Genomic DNA, 22,905 nt, shown 5'->3' with positions numbered 1-22,905 from the left:
TTCCAAACCCAATGCTAGTGACATCCTGCTGCATATAGGTACACATATTTACTCTTCGGATAGTGTGTATAACATAACATTTGCTTCAATAGACATACCTGCTATCATGTTCGTCGCGTTGGGTGACCTTGGTTATGTGCGACAGGTGTATAAATACTTGTTCGTTGATGTGTGTACAATGTACATATATTGCGAGGGATGAGTCATCTCAAAGCATAGGATTTTGTAAGAGGTGGGTGTGTCACATATTGCACATGATGAAACTAACCTTCAGTGAATGTATGTGTTTACACAAGGGCGCCGTATTCTGGCTGTTTGTGTGTGCGTGTCATAAGACCATTTCAGCTGAGGGCAGTTGAGGGGGCATGCAAATATTTCAACAACATGTGGTCGGACGAGTATTTCAAAAACAGAGGGTCAGACGTATATTTCAACAACAACGGGATGTGTAAGGATCGCAATTAATTTCAATGTCAATTCATTCAAGATCAAAAGTTTTATTCACATTCTCATTTCCATTCTCATTCTCAATTGTACATGTGTCATATGTCAAACATCATATTTCATGGAGAATATAATTAAATGTTATTGTTAGTTCATGTTCAAATACAGTTCATAATATGCATCACATCTTATCATCATCAATTATCAACAAATACACAAAACCTTATCCTCGTTGGAGTTGGAAGATTGACTGCAAAGGTAAAATAAACAATCATAAGTTTGCAGTTCAATATGTAAACAAAACAATAACAATGTATGAAAATTACTGGAACAACAAAAGCTGACAAAAGACATTACGTTGTACCAAAAGAATTACAAGAGCATTTGCACAGAAAGAATGTATAATATAATGTTATATGATATGATTTAAATTGAAAATACTTGATGAAAATACAACTTTAAATTTACTGGAATGTAAACATTAGTGATTGAAAACTGAACACATTATCATCACGTCAGAATAAAAGTTACAAATAAAAAATATTTTGGGAAATAAAATTGCTACAGAAATATATTGACAATGGAAAAGAAATACAAATGCATGAAAACACACCATTTTGGCAGACCCATATTCTTTTTATTCATTGTTTTCTTATTTTTGACCGCATGGGACCTAATTCTCTCAATGCATAACCTAAAAAGCATGGCATGAAGCCTTAATAGACCTCCCTTGGTATCCTGAAGCATACATAAAATAATAATCTTTTTACTGCTAAATTTGGAATGAAAATTGAAGAAAATTTTAAACTTTAATAATTTGGAAAAATAATAGAAATTATTGTAGAGATGCTTTTTTTTACCGTAACAGGACGAGTATTTCCACAACATGTGGTGGGACGAGTATTTCAACAACAGGGGGGTCAGACGAGTATTTCAACAACATGTGGTGGATCGGTTATTTCGACAACTGGGGGGTCAGACGATAATTTCAACAACATGTGTTTGGACGACTATTTCAACAACATGTGTTTGGACGAGTATTTCGGGGCACTCAGCCATCAGATTCCATCTCTCTGGCAACACAGGGATGCAACCTTCGGCAAACAGGTTGCCCAATTTAGCCATCTCTTTCAACCAGCATGTGGATAAAAGGGCCAACCCCCGACACTGGGTCCCCACGTGCAAATAGTATAAGTATATTTCATGCAGTAACTGTTCAAATAAATAAAATAGTTTGGATATGACAGAACCAGATGATTTATACTACACAAAAAGGGTTTTAGTCAGTGACATATTTTGCATTCAACCTATACTGCTTGTGACAGAATTCTGTCCCTTACATGGACCCATACATCACTGTGGGGATCAGGGAAGTCATCTAGTTGGATGATATCCTCCTCGTCCGTTACATTCAGCAGCAGTTCAGGAAGTCGACCACGGTTGACGTTTCCCACCATGAGCAGAATCACTCTGTTAGGGTTGAGGTTGGAAATGTAGTAAGCTGTTGACTTAATGATAAAGTAGGACCAAGGGTCATCCAGGAAATCGTCGGACACAACCAGTACTGTCTTCCAGCTTTTGTTAATGCTTTCTACAACATGGTCAGCTACAAACTGACCAGGTAGGAAATCTCTGTCGGGCAGAATAAGCTTCAGTCCATGTAGATCCTCCAGCCCTATACGTAGATCTTGCATTACAAACTGAAGCTCTTCATCCGAGTGGGCTACGTAAGCATCTTTGTTGAAGTTTTGTCTAGTGACCCGCTGGATCCCACGACCCATGAGGACCAAAATGTGATGTGCAATCCTTGTCCAGTTCCGTGACACCAGCATGGCAGACACAAGTAGAAGAGCTATTAAACACATCAGTGTTATGGAGACTGGCAGCCAAAATCGACCTTGACATGATGTCCAGTGGTAATTAAACTCGTTGTACACTGTGTGGGTTGTTGTAAGAGCACCATATTCAGTAACACATGAATAGTTCCCATTGCTGTCAAATGTAACCGACGATGAAAATATCCAACGAACAAACAAGAGAGACTGACATGAGCACGAGAGAGGGTTTCCCTTCAGCCTCAGGACCAGCTTGTTCTTCTGTCCGAGACTCTCCAACATATCCATTGTGTCGTCGTCAAAGTAGGTGATGGAGTTCACTGATAGGTCCAGGATGTGCAGGTCAGGCAGGTCATTGTGTTCAAAAGGAACAGACACAAGGTTATTTCTGGACACATTCAGACTGATTAGTGTCCTGATGGAACCCATATCCATATAACGTATGTCATTCCCTACTATATCTAAATAACGTAAAGCATGCATCGTCTTTAGTCCCTCCAGTACTGACCCTCCTCTTCTGAGTGTTTCCTTGTCGAAACCCATATTGTTCAATGCAAGAGACGTCATATTTGGAAATGAGAGCAAGAAATCTTTTGTCATCCCCCTACCTTCATTGCCAGAAAGATCGACTTCATTTAAAAAGCTCAACCCGTTAATTTGCTTTACAAAGCCCCGTGCTCCATTGTAGGACAGATCAAATTTTGCTAAATGTGACGAACCTGTAATACCCGTTATAAAAAACTCCCCAAAAGAATCAGTTATTCCCCCTATTATACAGATACGTAGATTAGGAGGAAAACGTATTCCCGCCTCAAATGATTCTAACTTTGATACAGAACAATTTTCGGGACTAATTCTGTGCCTATAAAGATGATAGAGTCCGTTGTCAGTCACTTTAATTTGAGATTTTAAACTGCCTTGTCCTAAGTCATACCTGCGTTTAATAAATTTATGTTGATCAGAAGCATCTAAAAACAACAGATGTTTACATAAACTCATCATGAGAAATGTAGATTGATCCCCTAAAATATTGTTATTTGATAAATCTAGATATTTAATACAACGCGAAAGGACAAGTATTAAATTTTCGTCAAGGTAAATAATGTTGTTATAGCTGAGATCCAGATGTTCGATGCAAATATGTGTCAGATAAATTACTGTTTCCTTGGTTATAAGCTGGCTTTGAAGGTTTCGATTTAGACTGACATATTTGTTGGAATTTCTCATGAGAACTTTAGATACGTTTTTACCATTAAGGCCATAGAACGCACGTAGAGCCATAGCAGTTGGTAAGGTTATTACGTTTTCCAGAACTATTTTGGAAATATAGAAATATAGAGGTAGAAATGCTCCAGCATGTATTGCAAGAAGTTTGGAACCGGTTACATCCAACACCTGAACAGATATATTCTCAAAAACAGAGAATGTGTGGTTTTGTATGACGCCAATAGCACTGTGAATACAATCATCTTCGAATCCAGTTCCAATATTCAATGTTACCAGTTTTTGCAAATACCCAAATCCACTTCCAAATATGTCATATTCAAATGTATCGATTGTCAGTGTTTCTAAATTTATTAACCATGTGAATATCCAATCCGGAGTAGTTCCTCTCCGTCGGCAGTCGTTGTTACCAATGTTCAACTCTGTTAGACTTTGAAGAGGACTGAAGACATCTTCTGGATAGGTGTGATTGTCCAGTTGGAGATTATTGTTATTAAGGCGTAAACTGAGAAGGAGGGATAAACCTTTAAATGCGTTTGCTTCCAACCGTGATACTTGACTGTTTACAATGTTCAAATACATCAATCGGGGAAGACGCACAAACGCCTGGTCCCTCAGAACCGTTATGTTGTTCCCGCTGAGATCCAGACTGACAGTGTTGGGAGGGAGATCACCAGGAACAGAGGTAAGGTTGAGGTTCTGACAGTCAACACGGCTACCACCAAGCTGGGGGTCTGGCTTTATTTGACATGTCTTCTGGCTTGTAGAAGAGGTCACAGTTAGTGTCAGGATAAGGCCACAGATGACCTTCATTGTGATGGCAATTTGAATAGATATCGGTTCTGTTCCGTGTTGCAGTTCTTGATCAGTTTTAGTTGAAATCTAGAATGTATGAAGAATATATGTAAATAAAAGAATCCGAAAAACATACTTCCCTGCCTGCAAGCACATTGGAGTGATTGATTGATTGAGTGAGTGTATTAAAATGGTAGTTTATCGGCCATATAATGGCTAGAATAAGGTATTAAAGAGTATTAAATGCTTTGAATATTATAATACAGTATATAATATTAAACCAGGCTATAGATAACCAGCTAAAAAGGAAGATCACCCCTAACGACGATGCAGCCCCTTACAATTTTCGTTGCTAACATAATTGACTAATTGTTAAACAATGTACTGTACTTACTGTTAAAACAAAGAAATGATTAAATGGAAGCTTAAATTTGTAAAAGGGTACTGATTGATCAAACGTTGAGATACGTATCCCTTGTGGTGGACAAATCAAGATAGTCAAGCAAGCCATGCTTTACTGTGATTTCTTCATTTACACTGTCATTATCATCTTCCCCTAAATCCAACAACCCCAGTTTTTATAATGATATAAGAATTACTTAAGAAAAGGATATGCTGATTATTGTTCTAATTAAAATCCTCGAAGCTTTTTTTTAAGTCTTACAAAGCTCAAATTTGGTTTCTAAAAAAATAGACTCAGCTATGTTAGAAAATACTAGTTTAGCGAAAGTAACAGTGTTTTGTATTTAACATGTTCTACCTGATTTTACTATAAAAGATTTGTGTCATAACAATATTTATGACCGAAATTATGCCAATGAATACAACTTCTTATGGTAGGCTGGCTTACAAAGCAGGAGCTTATGTTGAAACTACGTTTGGGAATATATTGGGCATTGCCCAATGCGTGCGAAATCTCTTTGCTGGCTGGCCACCCATTCATATCTATCAGGTTACAGCGAGTGCACCTTCGAAGCCTATATCCTATGTGCTTTATCTCTCTATTTTTGTATGTGTGAAAATTGTTGTTGGTGTATTTGAAGCAAAAATATTTCCTAGCAGTCGCCTGAGATGATTAACAAGTTTGAGTACATTCCCCTTATTGCCTTATTCAGGGTAGCATATTAAGACACGGTGAACTCTCGGCAGTTGGCCATATAAAAAAGGTTTGATGATCAAATCACACATTCTATAAGTCCACATTGTAGCATGAAAGATTGAAGTTCCTCCGGTATACATATGAGCTAGATAAAACACTTCATGTTTTGGTTGGGATAACAGTAAAACCATTTACCAGGGATCGTGTTCGTCCTCATTATTTCTGACTTCCGTGTGAAAAATCAGTATCGGAGACTAAATACTTGTAACACACTTAACATAACGTTTCTTTCAACAGGCATACCTGCTACGACGTTTCTCACAAGGAATAAACAAAGTCCTCACCCCTCGAGTGTCCTGATTGAGGCTAGTTGATAAACATTTCCAAACCTAATGCTAGTGACATCCTGCTGCATATAGGTACACATATTTACTCTTCGGATAGTGTGTATAACATAACATTTGCTTCAAATGACATACCTGCTATCATGTTCATCGCGTTGGGTGACCTTGGTTATGTGCGACAGGTGTATAAATACTTGTGCGTTGATGTGTGTACAGTGTACATATATTGCGAGGGATGAGTCATCTCAAAGCATAGGATTTTGTAAGAGGTGGGTGTGTCACATATTGCACATGATGAAACTAACCTTCAGTGAATGTATGTGTTTACACAAGGGCGCCGTATTCTGGCTGTTTGTGTGTGCGCGTCATAAGACCATTTCAGCTGAGGGCAGTTGAGGGGGCATGCAAATATTTCAACAACATGTGGTCGGACGAGTATTTCAAAAACAGGGGGTCAGACGTATATTTCAACAACAACGGGATGTGTAAGGATCGCAATTAATTTCAATGTCAATTCATTCAAGATCAAAAGTTTTATTCACATTCTCATTTCCATTCTCATTCTCAATTGTACATGTGTCATATGTCAAACATCATATTTCATGGAGAATATAATTCAATGTTATTGTTAGTTCATGTTCAAATAAAGTTCATAATATGCATCACATCTTATCATCATCAATTATCAACAAATACACAAAACCTTATCCTCGTTGGAGTTGGAAGATTGACTGCAAAGGTAAAATAAACAATCATAAGTTTGCAGTTCAATATGTAAACAAAACAATAACAATGTATGAAAATTACTGGAACAACAAAAGCTGACAAAAGACATTAAGTTGTACCAAAAGAATTACAAGAGCATTTGCACAGAAAGAATGTATAATATAATGTTATATGATATGATTTAAATTGAAAATACTTGATGGAAATACTGAACACATTATCATCACGTCAGAATAAAAGTTACAAATAAAAAAATATTTTGGGAAATAAAATTGCTACAGAAATATATTGACAATGGAAAAGAAATACAAATGCATGAAAACACACCATTTTGGCAGACCCATATTCTTTTTATTCATTGTTTTCTTATTTTTGACCGCATGGGACCTAATTCTCTCAATGCATAACCTAAAAAGCATGGCATGAAGCCTTAATAGACCTCCCTTGGTATCCTGAAGCATACATAAAATAATACTCTTTTTACTGCTAAATTTGGAATGAAAATTGAAGAAAATTTTAAACTTTAATAATTTGGAAAAATAATAGAAATTATTGTAGAGATGCTTTTTTTGACCGTAACAGGACGAGTATTTCCACAACATGTGGTGGGACGAGTATTTCAACAACAGGGGGGTCAGACGAGTATTTCAACAACATGTGGTGGAACAGTTATTTCGACAACTGGGGGGTCAGACGACTATTTCAACAACATGTGTTTGGACGAGTATTTCGGGGCACTCAGCCATCAGATTCCATCTCTCTGGCAACACAGGGATGCAACCTTCGGCAAACAGGTTGCCCAATTTAGCCATCTCTTTCAACCAGCAGGTGGATAAAAGGGCCAACCCCCGACACTGGGTCCCCACGTGCAAATAGTATAAGTATATTTCATGCAGTAACTGTTCACATAAATAAAATAGTTTGGATATGACAGAACCAGATGATTTATACTACAAAAAAAGGGTTTTAGTCAGTGACATATTTTGCATTCAACCTATACTGCTTGTGCCAGAATTCTGTCCCTTACATGGACCCATACATCACTGTGAGGATCAGGAAAGTCATCTAGTTGGATGATATCCTCCTCGTCCGTTACATTCAGCAGCAGTTCAGGAAGTCGACCACGGTTGACGTTTCCCACCATGAGCAGAATCACTCTGTTAGGGTTGAGGTTGGAAATGTAGTAAGCTGTTGACTTAATGATAAAGTAGGACCAAGGGTCATCCAGGAAATCGTCGGACACAACCAGTACTGTCTTCCAGCTTTTGTTAATGCTTTCTACAACATGGTCAGCTACGTAAGGACCAGGTAGGAAATCTCTGTCGGGCAGAATAAGCTTCAGTCCATGTAGATCCTCCAGCCCTATACGTAGATCTTGCATTACAAACTGAAGCTCTTCATCCGAGTGGGCTACGTAAGCATCTTTGTTGAAGTTTTGTCTAGTGACCCGCTGGATCCCACGACCCATGAGGACCAAAATGTGATGTGCAATCCTTGTCCAGTTCCGTGACACCAGCATGGCAGAAACAAGTAGAAGAGCTATTAAACACATCAGTGTTATGGAGACTGGCAGCCAAAATCGACCTTGACATGAAGTCCAGTGGTAATTAAACTCGTTGTACACTGTGTGGGTTGTTGTAAGAGCACCATATTCAGTAACACATGAATAGTTCCCATTGCTGTCAAAGGTAACCGACGATGAAAATATCCAACGAACAAACAAGAGAGACTGGCATGAGCAGGAGAGTGGGTTTCCCTTCAGCCTCAGGACCAGCTTGTTCTTCTGTCCGAGACTCTCCAACATATCCATTGTGTCGTCGTCAAAGTAGGTGATGGAGTTCACTGATAGGTCCAGGATGTGCAGGTCAGGCAGGTCATTGTGTTCAAAAGGAACAGACACAAGGTTATTTCTGGACACTTTCAGACTAATCAGTGTCCTGATGGATCCCATATCCATATAACGTATCGCATTCCCTACTATATCTAAATAACGTAAAGCATGCATCGTCTTTAATCCTTCCAGTACTGACCCTCCTCTTCTGAGTGTTTCCTTGTCGAAACCCATATTGTTCAATGCAAGAGACATCAGATTTGGAAATGAGAGCAAGAAATCTTTTGTCATCCCCCTACCTTCATTGCCAGAAAGATCGACTTCATTTAAGAAGCTCAACCCGTTAATTTGCTTTACAAAGCCCCATGCTTCATTGTAGGACAGATCTAATTTGGCTAAATGTGACGAACCTGTAACACCCGTTATGAAAAACCTCCCCAGGCGAGTAAACGTTCCCCTCAACATACAGATACGTAGATTAGGAGGAACACGTATTCCCATCCCTACTGATTCTAACTTTGATACAGAACTATTTTCTGAAACGGTCATGTGCCTGGTAAGACTATGAAGTCTGTTTTGAGTCACTTTTAACTTAGAGTCAAGATTGCCTTCTCCTGAGTTATACATGTGGCTGTTAAATTTGTATTGGTCAGATAAATCTAAAAAAAAAAGATTTTTACATACACTCATTCGGAAAAATGTAAATTGATCCCCCAAAATATTGTTACTTGATAAATCTAGAAATTTGATACAACGCGAAAGGACAAGCATTAAATTTTCGTCAAGGTAGATAATGTTGTTATGGCTGAGATCCAGATGTTCGATGCAAATATGAGTCAGATAAATTACTGTTTCCTTGGTTATAAGCTGGCTTTGAAGGTTTCGATTTTGACTAACATGCCTGTTGGAATTTCTCATGAGAACTTGAGATACGTTTTTACCATTAAGGCCATAGAACGCACGTAGAGCCATAGCAGTTGGTAAGGTCATAACGTTTTCCAGAACTATTTTTGACATATTTTTGAAAGGTAGAAATGCTCCAGCATGAATTGCAAGAAGTTTGGAACCGGTTACATTCAACACCTGAACAGATGTATTCTCAAAAACGGAGAATGTGTGGTTTTGTATGACGCCAATAGCACTGTGAATACAATCATCTTCGAATACAGCTCCAATATTCAATGTTATCAGTTTTTGCAAATACCCAAATCCACTTCCAAATATGTCATATTCAAATGTATCGATTGTCAGTGTTTCTAAATTTATTAACCATTTGAATATCCAATCCGGAGTAGTTCCTCTCAGTCGGCAGTCGTTGCTACCAATGTTCAACTCTGTTAGACTTTGAAGAGGACGGAAGACATCTTCTGGATAGGTGTGATTGTCAAGTTGGAGATTATTGTTATTAAGGCGTAAACTGAGAAGGAGGGATAAACCTTTAAATGCGTTTGCTTCCAACCGTGATACTTGACTGTTTACAATGTTCAAATACATCAATCGGGGAAGACGCACAAACGCCTGGTCCCTCAGAATCGTTATGTTGTTCCCGCTGAGATCCAGACTGACAGTGTTGGGAGGGAGATCACCAGGAACAGAGGTAAGGTTGAGGTTCTGACAGTCAACACGGCTACCACCAAGCTGGGGGTCTGGCTTTATTTGACATGTCTTCTGGCTTGTAGAAGAGGTCACAGTTAGTGTCAGGATAAGGCCACAGATGACCTTCATTGTGATGGCAATTTGAATAGATATCGGTTCTGTTCCGTGTTGCAGTTCTTGATCAGTTTTAGTTGAAATCTAGAATGTATGAAGAATATATGTAAATAAAAGAATCCGAAAAACATACTTCCCTGCCTGCAAGCACATTGGAGTGATTGATTGATTGAGTGAGTGTATTAAAATGGTAGTTTATCGGCCATATAATGGCTAGAATAAGGTATTAAAGAGTATTAAATGCTTTGAATATTATAATACAGTATATAATATTAAACCAGGCTATAGATAACCAGCTAAAAAGGAAGATCACCCCTAACGACGATGCAGCCCCTTACAATTTTCGTTGCTAACATAATTGACTAATTGTTAAACAATGTACTGTACTTACTGTTAAAACAAAGAAATGATTAAATGGAAGCTTAAATTTGTAAAAGGGTACTGATTGATCAAACGTTGAGATACGTATCCCTTGTGGTGGACAAATCAAGATAGTCAAGCAAGCCATGCTTTACTGTGATTTCTTCATTTACACTGTCATTATCATCTTCCCCTAAATCCAACAACCCCAGTTTTTATAATGATATAAGAATTACTTAAGAAAAGGATATGCTGATTATTGTTCTAATTAAAATCCTCGAAGCTTTTTTTTAAGTCTTACAAAGCTCAAATTTGGTTTCTAAAAAAATAGACTCAGCTATGTTAGAAAATACTAGTTTAGCGAAAGTAACAGTGTTTTGTATTTAACATGTTCTACCTGATTTTACTATAAAAGATTTGTGTCATAACAATATTTATGACCGAAATTATGCCAATGAATACAACTTCTTATGGTAGGCTGGCTTACAAAGCAGGAGCTTATGTTGAAACTACGTTTGGGAATATATTGGGCATTGCCCAATGCGTGCGAAATCTCTTTGCTGGCTGGCCACCCATTCATATCTATCAGGTTACAGCGAGTGCACCTTCGAAGCCTATATCCTATGTGCTTTATCTCTCTATTTTTGTATGTGTGAAAATTGTTGTTGGTGTATTTGAAGCAAAAATATTTCCTAGCAGTCGCCTGAGATGATTAACAAGTTTGAGTACATTCCCCTTATTGCCTTATTCAGGGTAGCATATTAAGACACGGTGAACTCTCGGCAGTTGGCCATATAAAAAAGGTTTGATGATCAAATCACACATTCTATAAGTCCACATTGTAGCATGAAAGATTGAAGTTCCTCCGGTATACATATGAGCTAGATAAAACACTTCATGTTTTGGTTGGGATAACAGTAAAACCATTTACCAGGGATCGTGTTCGTCCTCATTATTTCTGACTTCCGTGTGAAAAATCAGTATCGGAGACTAAATACTTGTAACACACTTAACATAACGTTTCTTTCAACAGGCATACCTGCTACGACGTTTCTCACAAGGAATAAACAAAGTCCTCACCCCTCGAGTGTCCTGATTGAGGCTAGTTGATAAACATTTCCAAACCTAATGCTAGTGACATCCTGCTGCATATAGGTACACATATTTACTCTTCGGATAGTGTGTATAACATAACATTTGCTTCAAATGACATACCTGCTATCATGTTCATCGCGTTGGGTGACCTTGGTTATGTGCGACAGGTGTATAAATACTTGTGCGTTGATGTGTGTACAGTGTACATATATTGCGAGGGATGAGTCATCTCAAAGCATAGGATTTTGTAAGAGGTGGGTGTGTCACATATTGCACATGATGAAACTAACCTTCAGTGAATGTATGTGTTTACACAAGGGCGCCGTATTCTGGCTGTTTGTGTGTGCGCGTCATAAGACCATTTCAGCTGAGGGCAGTTGAGGGGGCATGCAAATATTTCAACAACATGTGGTCGGACGAGTATTTCAAAAACAGGGGGTCAGACGTATATTTCAACAACAACGGGATGTGTAAGGATCGCAATTAATTTCAATGTCAATTCATTCAAGATCAAAAGTTTTATTCACATTCTCATTTCCATTCTCATTCTCAATTGTACATGTGTCATATGTCAAACATCATATTTCATGGAGAATATAATTCAATGTTATTGTTAGTTCATGTTCAAATAAAGTTCATAATATGCATCACATCTTATCATCATCAATTATCAACAAATACACAAAACCTTATCCTCGTTGGAGTTGGAAGATTGACTGCAAAGGTAAAATAAACAATCATAAGTTTGCAGTTCAATATGTAAACAAAACAATAACAATGTATGAAAATTACTGGAACAACAAAAGCTGACAAAAGACATTAAGTTGTACCAAAAGAATTACAAGAGCATTTGCACAGAAAGAATGTATAATATAATGTTATATGATATGATTTAAATTGAAAATACTTGATGGAAATACTGAACACATTATCATCACGTCAGAATAAAAGTTACAAATAAAAAAATATTTTGGGAAATAAAATTGCTACAGAAATATATTGACAATGGAAAAGAAATACAAATGCATGAAAACACACCATTTTGGCAGACCCATATTCTTTTTATTCATTGTTTTCTTATTTTTGACCGCATGGGACCTAATTCTCTCAATGCATAACCTAAAAAGCATGGCATGAAGCCTTAATAGACCTCCTTGGTATCCTGAAGCATACATAAAATAATACTCTTTTTACTGCTAAATTTGGAATGAAAATTGAAGAAAATTTTAAACTTTAATAATTTGGAAAAATAATAGAAATTATTTTAGAAATGCTTTTTTTGACCGTAACAGGACGAGTATTTCCACAACATGTGGTGGGACGAGTATTTCAACAACAGGGGGGTCAGACGAGTATTTCAACAACATGTGTTTGGACGAGTATTTCGGGGCACTCAGCCATCAGATTCCATCTCTCTGGCAACACAGGGATGCAACCTTCGGCAAACAGGTTGCCCAATTTAGCCATCTCTTTCAACCAGCAGGTGGATAAAAGGGCCAACCCCCGACACTGGGTCCCCACGTGCAAATAGTATAAGTATATTTCATGCAGTAACTGTTCACATAAATAAAATAGTTTGGATATGACAGAACCAGATGATTTATACTACAAAAAAAGGGTTTTAGTCAGTGACATATTTTGCATTCAACCTATACTGCTTGTGACAGAATTCTGTCCCTTACATGGACCCATACATCACTGTGAGGATCAGGAAAGTCATCTAGTTGGATGATATCCTCCTCGTCCGTTACATTCAGCAGCAGTTCAGGAAGTCGACCACGGTTGACGTTTCCCACCATGAGCAGAATCACTCTGTTAGGGTTGAGGTTGGAAATGTAGTAAGCTGTTGACTTAATGATAAGGTAGGACCAGGGGTCATCCAGGAAATCGTCGGACACAACCAGTACTGTCTTCCAGCTTTTGTTAATGCTTTCTACAACATGGTCAGCTACAAACTGACCAGGTAGGAAATCTCTGTCGGGCAGAATAAGCTTCAGTCCATGTAGATCCTCCAGCCCTATACGTAGATCTTGCATTACAAACTGAAGCTCTTCATCCGAGTGGGCTACGTAAGCATCTTTGTTGAAGTTTTGTCTAGTGACCCGCTGGATCCCACGACCCATGAGGACCAAAATGTGATGTGCAATCCGTGTCCAGTTCCGTGACACCAGCATGGCAGAAACAAGTAGAAGAGCTATTAAACACATCAGTGTTATGGAGACTGGCAGCCAAAATCGACCTTGACATGAAGTCCAGTGGTAATTAAACTCGTTGTACACTGTGTGGGTTGTTGTAAGAGCACCATATTCAGTAACACATGAATAGTTCCCATTGCCGTCAAAGGTAACCGACGATGAAAATATCCAACGAACAAACAAGAGAGACTGGCATGAGCAGGAGAGAGGGTTTCCCTTCAGCCTCAGGACCAGCTTGTTCTTCTGTCCGAGACTCTCCAACATATCCATTGTGTCGTCGTCAAAGTAGGTGATGGAGTTCACTGATAGGTCCAGGATGTGCAGGTCAGGCAGGTCATTGTGTTCAAAAGGAACAGACACAAGGTTATTTCTGGACACATTCAGACTGATCAGTGTCCTGATGGATCCCATATCCATATAACGTATGTCATTCCCTACTATATCTAAATAACGTAAAACATGCATCGTCTTTAGTCCCTCCAGTACTGACCCTCCTCTTCTGAGTGTTTCCTTGTCGAAACGCATATTGTTCAATGCAAGAGACGTCATATTTGGAAATGAGAGCAAGAAATCTTTTGTCATCCCCCTACCTTCATTGCCAGAAAGATCGACTTCATTTAAAAAGCTCAACCCGTTAATTTGCTTTACAAAGCCCCATGCTCCATTGTAGGACAGATCTAATTTTGCTAAATGTGACGAACCTGTAATACCCGTTATAAAAAACTTCCCCAAAGAATCAGTTATTCCCCCTATTATACAGATACGTAGATTAGGAGGAAAACGTATTCCCGCCTCAAATGATTCTAACTTTGATACAGAACAATTTTCGGGACTAATTCTGTGCCTATAAAGATGATAGAGTCCGTTGTCAGTCACTTTAATTTGAGATTTTAAACTGCCTTGTCCTAAGTCATACCTGCGTTTAATAAATTTATGTTGATCAGAAGCATCTAAAAACAACAGATGTTTACATAAACTCATCATGAGAAATGTAGATTGATCCCCTAAAATATTGTTATTTGATAAATCTAGATATTTAATACAACGCGAAAAGACAAGTATTAAATTTTCGTCAAGGTAAATAATGTTGTTATAGCTGAGATCCAGATGTTCGATGCAAATATGTGTCAGATAAATTAGTGTTTCCTTGGTTATAAGCTGGCTTTGAAGGTTTCGATTTAGACTGACATATTTGTTGGAACTTCTCATGAGAACTTGAGATACGTTTTTACCATTAAGGCCATAGAACGCACGTAGAGCCATAGCAGTTGGTAAGGTTATTACGTTTTCCAGAACTATTTTTGAAATATTTTTGAAAGGTAGAAATGCTCCAGCATGAATTGCAACAAGTTTGGAATCTTTTACATTCAACACCTGTACAGATGTATTCTCAAAAACGGAGAATGTGTGGTTTTGTAAAACGGTAATAGCACAATGAATACAGTCATCATCAGATCCAGTCCCTATATTCAAAGTTACCAGTTTTTGCAAATACCCAAATCCACTTCCAAATATTTCATGTTGGAACGTATCAATTGTTAGTGTTTCTAAATTTATTAACCATTTGAATATCCAATCCGGAGTAGTTCCTCTCAGTCGGCAGTCGTTGTTACCAATGTTCAACCCTGTAAGACTTTGGAGAGGACGGAAGACATCTTCTGGATAGGTGTGATTGTCCAGTTGGAGATTATTGTTATTAAGGCGTAAACTGAGAAGGAGGGATAAACCTTTAAATGCGTTTGCTTCCAACCGTGATACTTGACTGTTTACAATGTTCAAATACATCAATCGGGGAAGACGCACAAACGCCTGGTCCCTCAGAACCGTTATGTTGTTCCCGCTGAGATCCAGACTGACAGTGTTGGGAGGGAGATCACCAGGAACAGAGGTAAGGTTGAGGTTCTGACAGTCAACACGGCTGCCACCAAGCTGGGGGTCTGGCTTTATTTGACATGTCTTCTGGCTTGTAGAAGAGGTCACAGTTAGTGTCAGGATAAGGCCACAGATGATCTTCATTGTGGAGGCAGTTTGAAATGACCTCAGGTCTGTTCCGTGTTGCAGTTCTTGTTGTCAGTTTTAGTTGGAGCCTGGAATGTTTGAAAAATTGGGTCACAAGGCTCACGATATCATACATGTCAAAATGCAGTATAATAACATGTAAACAAGAATGCGCCAAAGTTACCTTCCAACGAGCATCCACATCGGATTACACTCAATCAGTCATATGCTTACTTGAGGACTGAACTTAAGTATCAAAGTGATTGCTATGGATGGGGAGTCTGGACTAATATACTTTTTGACAGAACTTCAGTTATACCACGGATTATCAGCATAATGCAACAGTGAGAATCTAAGGGACGGACCATTTGATATTCTGATGGAGGCCTGGAATTTTTATTCGAGTCCATTTAACTTTACAAATTTATAAACAAAATTAAAACGTTCGCTCGTCACGCTGAAGTCCCGGGTTTTATACCCGACATGGGTACAATGGGTGAAGCCCATGTCTGGTGTACCCCGCAGTGATATTGCTGGAATATTGCGTAAAGCGGCGTAAAATCAAACTCGATCTTCCAACCAAACCCGCACGCACATGTTGCGTCAACGACAGTTAAACTATCGCACAGGGTAACACTTTATGGTGGGTTTAGCTATCCTAAACCCCTTATATGTAATCGTCCCTCCGAGAAAGTAAATCTTCACAAACGCCAAAGCAAGCCTTTACTGAACAATTTTTTTCCTGAATTGTTCAGTGAAAACACGAATGTTTGAAACAATATAAACCATATTAATTTCAATTCATTCCCTGTGGTAATCTTACACCATGTCTTTTACTTCTATGCGATTACCCCCCTTACATACTGAATTTGATAAACACTGGCTTTCAATAGTATGTGAGTGCAGTAGCCTATTCAGGCCAGAACTTTATCAAGCTGCATCTCCTTAGTGATGGCCCGACAAGTAGGTACGTATTCCAGTCATTATTGATGTAAATATAAACCTGTGTCTTCTCTGGTAGGCAATTACAAACTATGGCATTTCGTTACTGATTCTGAGCTTGCTACCGATTCAGCCTCTTGGGCATTAGCCCAGATTGAACATTTTTCAAGTCATTGTAGTAGATAGAACGTCTATCCAGAGAGCTGAAGGTCGGTGGTTCGATACCAGATCACGTCATACCAATTGATGTCATAAGGTGGTACTTGTTGTTACCCTGCCTGGCGCTAGGAATTAAGGGGCTAAAACAAGGACAGGTCGCCTTGGAGTCAGTATACTGTGTCTGAGTATCCATGTTAAATCGTGGCATGGTGTCTCAGTTGGCTAACACCCTAAAAACTGCATAAATGTTATAAGACGTTTATGCACATGGCAAGTAGTATGTAATAAATGTTTCTTTTTGTTCTTTAAAAATTGGGTATATACTGATATATGCAATAGGCGTACCTGCGTTGTTGCTTCTCACCATGAATAAACAAAGTCCTTACCCCTCGCCTTGGCTGATCGAGGCTCGTGTATAACTATTTCCTCATCCGATGTCAGACATCCTACTACATATGGGACACATTGTAATGTGTTCGCAGATGATTATCTGTCTGTCTGTCTGTCTGTCTGTCGCTCCCTCTCTAGCTCTCCCCTCCCTCTCCCCTCTCTCCTTCTCAATCTCTCTCTTCCCTCTCTCTCGCTCTCTCTCCTCTCTCTCCCTCTCTAGCTCTCCCTCTCTCTCCCCTCCCTCCCCTCTCCCTCCCCCCTCTCCCCTCTCTCTCTCTTTCGCTCTCTCTCTCTAGTTCTCTCACTCTGTGCGTGTGTGAGAGTATTTAGATAATCAGAGAGTCGTATGTATGTATTAACAACTAACAGATAAACAATACCCTGTAACATTGGTTTCAATAGACGTACCTGCTATCACGCTCCTCGCACTGAATCCAAACAAATCCTCACCTCATTTGTGACCCTGCTTAAGTGAAACTGTAGATCTACTTCCGCCTAACATATACTGTTGCGCGTTAATGTCAGTGTTTCGCTAGGGCTGATGGTTAGAAGGCCGTCGTCTCAGTGCAGGCGTTCTGCTTTGCGGTCTCGGGTAAAAAGCTGTTTTATGTAAAGTGCTTGGTGGTACCGATGGAACAGAACATTTAAAGGCTAGGCTAAAAATGATTGTTTCAAGTTATGTAGGCTGGGTAACAGAGGGACGTTATCCATTATATACACTGGGTAACAGAGGCAGGTTAGCCATTATATACACTGTGGAGCATACCTCGCAAGCCATTATATACACTGGGTAACAGAGGGACGTTAGCCATTATATACACTGTGGAGCATACCCCGCAAGCCATTATATACACTGGGTAACAGAGGGAGGTTAGCCATTATATACACTGTGGAGCATACCTCGCAAGCCATTATATACACTGGGTAACAGAGGGAGGTTAGCCATTATATACACTGTGGAGCATACCTCGCAAGCCATTACATACACTGGGTAACAGAGGGACGTTAGCAATTATATACACTGTGGAGCATACCTCGCAAGCCATTATATACACTGGGTAACAGAGGGAGGTTAGCCATTATATACACTGTGGAGCATACCCCGCAAGCCATTATATACACTGGGTAACAGAGGGAGGTTAGCCATTATATACACTGTGGAGCATACCTCGCAAGCCATTATATATACTGGATAACAGAGGGACGTTAGCCATCATATACACTATGGAGCATACCTCGCAAGCCATTATATACACTGGGTAACAGAGGGAGGTTAGCCATTATATACACTGTGGAGCATACCTCGCAAGCCATTATATACACTGGGTAACAGAGGGACGTTAGCAATTATATACACTGTGGAGCATACCTCGCAAGCCATTACATACACTGGGTAACAGAGGGACGTTAGCCATTATATACACTGTGGAGCATACCTCGCAAGCCATTAATACACTGGGTAACAGAGGGACGTTAGCAATTATATACACTGTGGAGCATACCTCGCAAGCCATTACATACACTGGGGAACACATGTCGTTAGTCATTATACACACTGGGTAACAGATGTCTTTAGTGGTAATATAGACTGGGGAACAGATGTCTTTAGTCAGTATACACACTAGGTAACAGATGTCTTAAGTCGTAATATAGACTGGGTAACAGATGTCTTTAGTCGTAACATAGACTGGGGAACACATGTCTTAAGTCATTATACACACTGGGTAACAGATGTCTTAAGTCGTAACATAGACTGGGGAACACATGTCTTTAGTCGTAATATACACTGGGGAACACATGTCTTAAGTCGTAATATAGACTGGGGAACACAAGTCTTAAGTTGTAATATAGGCTGGGGAACACATGTCTTTAGTCATAATATAGACTGGGGAACACATGTCTTAAGTCGTAATATAGACTGGGGAACATATGTCTTTAGTCGTAATATACACTGGGGAACACATGTCTTAAGTCGTAATATAGACTGGGGAACACATGTCTTAAGTCGTAATATACAGTGGGGAACACATGTCTTAAGTCGTAATATAGACTGGGGAACATATGTCTTTAGTCGTAATATAGACTGGGGAACAGATGTCTTTAGTCATAATATACACTGGGGAACACATGTCTTAAGTCGTAATATACAGTGGGGAACACATGTCTTAAGTCGTAATATAGATTCGGGAACACATGTCTTTAGTCATAATATAGACTGGGGATAACATGGCTTAAGTCGTAATATAGACTGGGGAACACATGTCGTTAGTCATTATGCAGACTGGGTGACAGATGTCTTTTGTAATAACATAGACTGGGGAACACATGTTTTTAGTCATAATATAGACTGGGGAACACATGTCGTTAGTCATTATACACGCTGGGTAACAGATGTCTTTACTCGTAATATAGACTGGGGAACACATGTCTTTAGTCATTATAGACACTGGGTAACTGATATCTTTAGTCGTAATATAGAATGGGGAACACATGTAGTTAGTCATTATACACACCGGGTGAGTGATGTCTTAAGTCGTAACATAGATTGGAGAACACATGTCGTTAGTCATAATATAGACTGGGGAAAACATGTCGTTAGTCATTATACAGATTGGGTGACAGATGTCTTTAGTGATACTATAGACTGGGGAACACATGTCTTTAGTCATAATATGGACTGGGGAACACATGTCTTTAGTCGTAATATACACTGGGGAACACATGTCTGAAGTCGTAATATAGACTGGGGAACACATGTCTTAAGTCGTAATATAGACTGGGGATCACATGTGTTTAGTCATTATACACATCGGGTGAAGGATGTCTTAAGTCGTAATATAGACTGGGGAACACATGTCTTTAGTCAGTATACACACTGTGTGACTGATGTGTTAAGTCGTAACATAGACTGGAGAACACATGTCGTTAGTCATAATATAGACTGGGGAAAACATGTCGTTAGTCATTATACAGACTGGTGAGAGATGTCTTTAGTAATAATATAGACAGGGGAACACATGTCTTTAGTCATAATATAGACTGGGGAACACATGTCTTTAGTCATTATACACACTGTGTGAAGGATGTCTTAAGTCGTAATATAGACTGGGGAACACATGTCGTTAGTCATAATATAGACTGGAGAACACATGTCGTTAGTCATTATACACACTGGGTGACAGATGTCTTAAGTTGTAATAAAGACTGGGGAACACATGTCGATAGTCATTATACACACTGGGTAACTGATGTCTTTAGTCTTAATATAGAATAGGGAACACATGTCGTTAGTCATTATACACACTGGGTGACAGATGTCTTTAGTCTTAATATAGAATGGGGAAAACATGTCGTTAGTCATAATACAGACTATGTGACAGATCTCTTTAGTCGTAATATAGACTGGGGAAGACATGTCGTAAATCATTATACACACTGGGTCACTGATGTGTTTAGTCGTAATATAGACTGGGGAACACATGTCGTAAGTCCCTATACACGCTGGTGACAGATGTCGTTAGTCGTAATATAGACTGGGTAACACATGTCGTTAGTCATTATACAGACTGGGGAACAGATCTCTTTAGACGAGTATTTCAATAACATGGGTAGGACGAGCATTTCAATAACATGGGTAGGACGATTTTTTTAATAACATGGGAAGGGCGAGTATTTCAATAACATGGGAAGGACAAGTATTTCAATGACATGGATAGGAAAAGTTTTTCAATAACATTGGTAGGTCAAGTATTTCAATAACATGGGAAGGACGATTATTTTGATAACATTGGTAGGACGAGTATTTCAATAACATTGGTAGGACGAGAATTTCAATAACATTGGTTGGACGAGCATTTCAATAACATTGGTTGGACGAGAATTTCAGTAACATGGGAAGGACGAGTTTTTTAATAACATAGGTAGGTCGAGTATTTCAATAACATGGGTAGGTCGAGCATTTCAATAACATAGGTAGGACGAGTATTTCAATAACATGGGAAGGACGAGTACTTCAATAACATGGGAAGGATGAGTATTTCAAGAACATGGGAAGCAGGAGTATTTTAATAACATGGGAAAGACGAGTATTTCAATAAAATGGAAAGGACGAGTCTTTGAATAACATGGAAAGGACGAATATTTGAATAACATAGGAAGGACGAGCATTTCAATGACATGGATAGTACGAGAATTTCAATAACATGGATAGGACAAGTATTTCAATAACATGGGAAGGATGAGTATTTCAAGAACATGGGAAGGACGAGTATTTCAATAACGTGGGAAAGACGAGTATTTCAATAAAATGGAAAGGACGAGTATTTAAATAACATGGAAAGGACGAATATTTGAATAACATAGGAAGGACGAGCATTTCAATGACATGGATAGTACGAGTATTTCAATAACATGGGTAGGATGAGTATTTCAATAACATGGGTAGGACGAGCATTTCAATAACATGTGTAGGACTAGCATTTCAATAACATGGGTAGGACGAGCATTTCAATAACATGGGTAGGACAAGCATTTCAATAACATGGGTAGGACGAGTATTTCAATAACATGGGTAGGACGAGTATTTCAATAACATGGGTAGGACGAGTATTTCAATAACATGGGAAGGACGAGTATTTCAATAACACGGGACTGGGATGTCCTGACCCTCCACTTCCCGCCACTGTGATAGAGAAAGTCCACATCATCATTTAAAGCCCAGATTCTCACATCACCAGGACACATGAATGACTCAAAAGTGAATCACTTCCTCTTTCAAGATTCTGTTTCCGTGTCAAGTCTCTTCCAGTATGTTAGTAACTCCAGGTTGTCAGTTATACCAGTATGTCAGTAATACTTGTATATCAGTAATACCAGTATGTCAGTAATACCAGTATGTCAGTAATACTTGTATATCAGTAATACCAGTATGTTAGTAACTCCAGGTTGTCAGTTATACCAGTATGTCAGTAATACTTGTATATCAGTAATACCAGTATGCCAGTTATACCAGTATGTCAGTAATACTTGTATATCAGTAATACCAGTATGTTAGTAACACCAGGTTGTCAGTTATACCGGTATGTCAGTAATACTTGTATATCAGTAATACCAGTATGTCAGTAATACCAGTATGTCAGTAAAACTTGTATATCAGTAATACCTGTATGTCAGTTATACCAGTATGTCAGTAATACGTGTATGTCAGTAATACCTGTATGTCAGTAATACCAGTATGTCAGTAATACTTGTATATCATTAATACCAGTATGCCAGTAATACCAGTATGTCAGTAATACTTGTATATCAGTAATACCAGTATGTTAGTAACTCCAGGTTGTCAATTATACCGGTATGTCAGTAATACTTGTATATCAGTAATACCAGTATGTCAGTAAAACTTGTATATCAGTAATACCTGTATGTCAGTTATACCAGTATGTCAGTAATACTTGTATGTCAGTAATACCTGTATGTCAGTAATACCAGTATGTCAGTAATACTTGTATTTCAGTAATACCAGTATGCCAGTTATACCAGTATGTCAGTAATACTTGTATATCAGTAATACCAGTATGTTAGTAACTCCAGGTTGTCAGTTATACCGGTATGTCAGTAATACTTGTATATCAGTAATACCAGTATGTCAGTAATACCAGTATGTCAGTAAAACTTGTATATCAGTAACACCTGTATGTCAGTTATACCAGTATGTCAGTAATACGTGTATGTCAGTAATACCTGTATGTCAGTAATACCA

At 38.7% G+C, this 22,905-nt stretch overlaps 3 protein-coding genes across 3 annotated transcripts; all 3 read right to left on the bottom strand.

Moving 5' to 3' along the window:
• Positions 1-1,751: 1,751 nt before the first annotated feature.
• Positions 1,752-5,911, bottom strand: LOC139457494 (toll-like receptor 4). The gene is made up of 2 exons (XM_071238876.1): positions 5,877-5,911; positions 1,752-4,385 (listed from the first exon to the last, which is right to left on the bottom strand). The coding sequence occupies exon 2, from the start codon at positions 4,314-4,316 to the stop codon at positions 1,752-1,754; it is 2,565 nt and encodes an 854-aa protein (XP_071094977.1). The 5' UTR covers positions 4,317-4,385; positions 5,877-5,911.
• A 1,507-nt stretch (positions 5,912-7,418) lies between these two features.
• Positions 7,419-11,618, bottom strand: LOC139457493 (toll-like receptor 4). Its single transcript, XM_071238875.1, has 2 exons — positions 11,584-11,618; positions 7,419-10,092 (listed from the first exon to the last, which is right to left on the bottom strand). Exon 2 carries the CDS (start codon positions 10,021-10,023, stop codon positions 7,462-7,464), a length of 2,562 nt encoding a protein of 853 aa, XP_071094976.1. The 5' UTR covers positions 10,024-10,092; positions 11,584-11,618; the 3' UTR covers positions 7,419-7,461.
• Positions 11,619-13,112: 1,494 nt separating this feature from the next.
• LOC139457492 (toll-like receptor 4) lies at positions 13,113-17,609 on the bottom strand. The gene is made up of 2 exons (XM_071238874.1): positions 17,556-17,609; positions 13,113-15,745 (listed from the first exon to the last, which is right to left on the bottom strand). Exon 2 carries the CDS (start codon positions 15,672-15,674, stop codon positions 13,113-13,115), a length of 2,562 nt encoding a protein of 853 aa, XP_071094975.1. The 5' UTR covers positions 15,675-15,745; positions 17,556-17,609.
• Positions 17,610-22,905: the final 5,296 nt, after the last annotated feature.

Source organism: Haliotis cracherodii, unplaced genomic scaffold (genome assembly GCF_022045235.1).
Source record: "Haliotis cracherodii isolate W230 unplaced genomic scaffold, xgHalCrac1.p SCAF_12, whole genome shotgun sequence".
Lineage (NCBI taxonomy): Eukaryota > Metazoa > Mollusca > Gastropoda > Lepetellida > Haliotidae > Haliotis > Haliotis cracherodii.
Note: the sequence above shows the minus strand (reverse complement) of the source record. Positions and strands in the feature narration are given on the sequence as shown.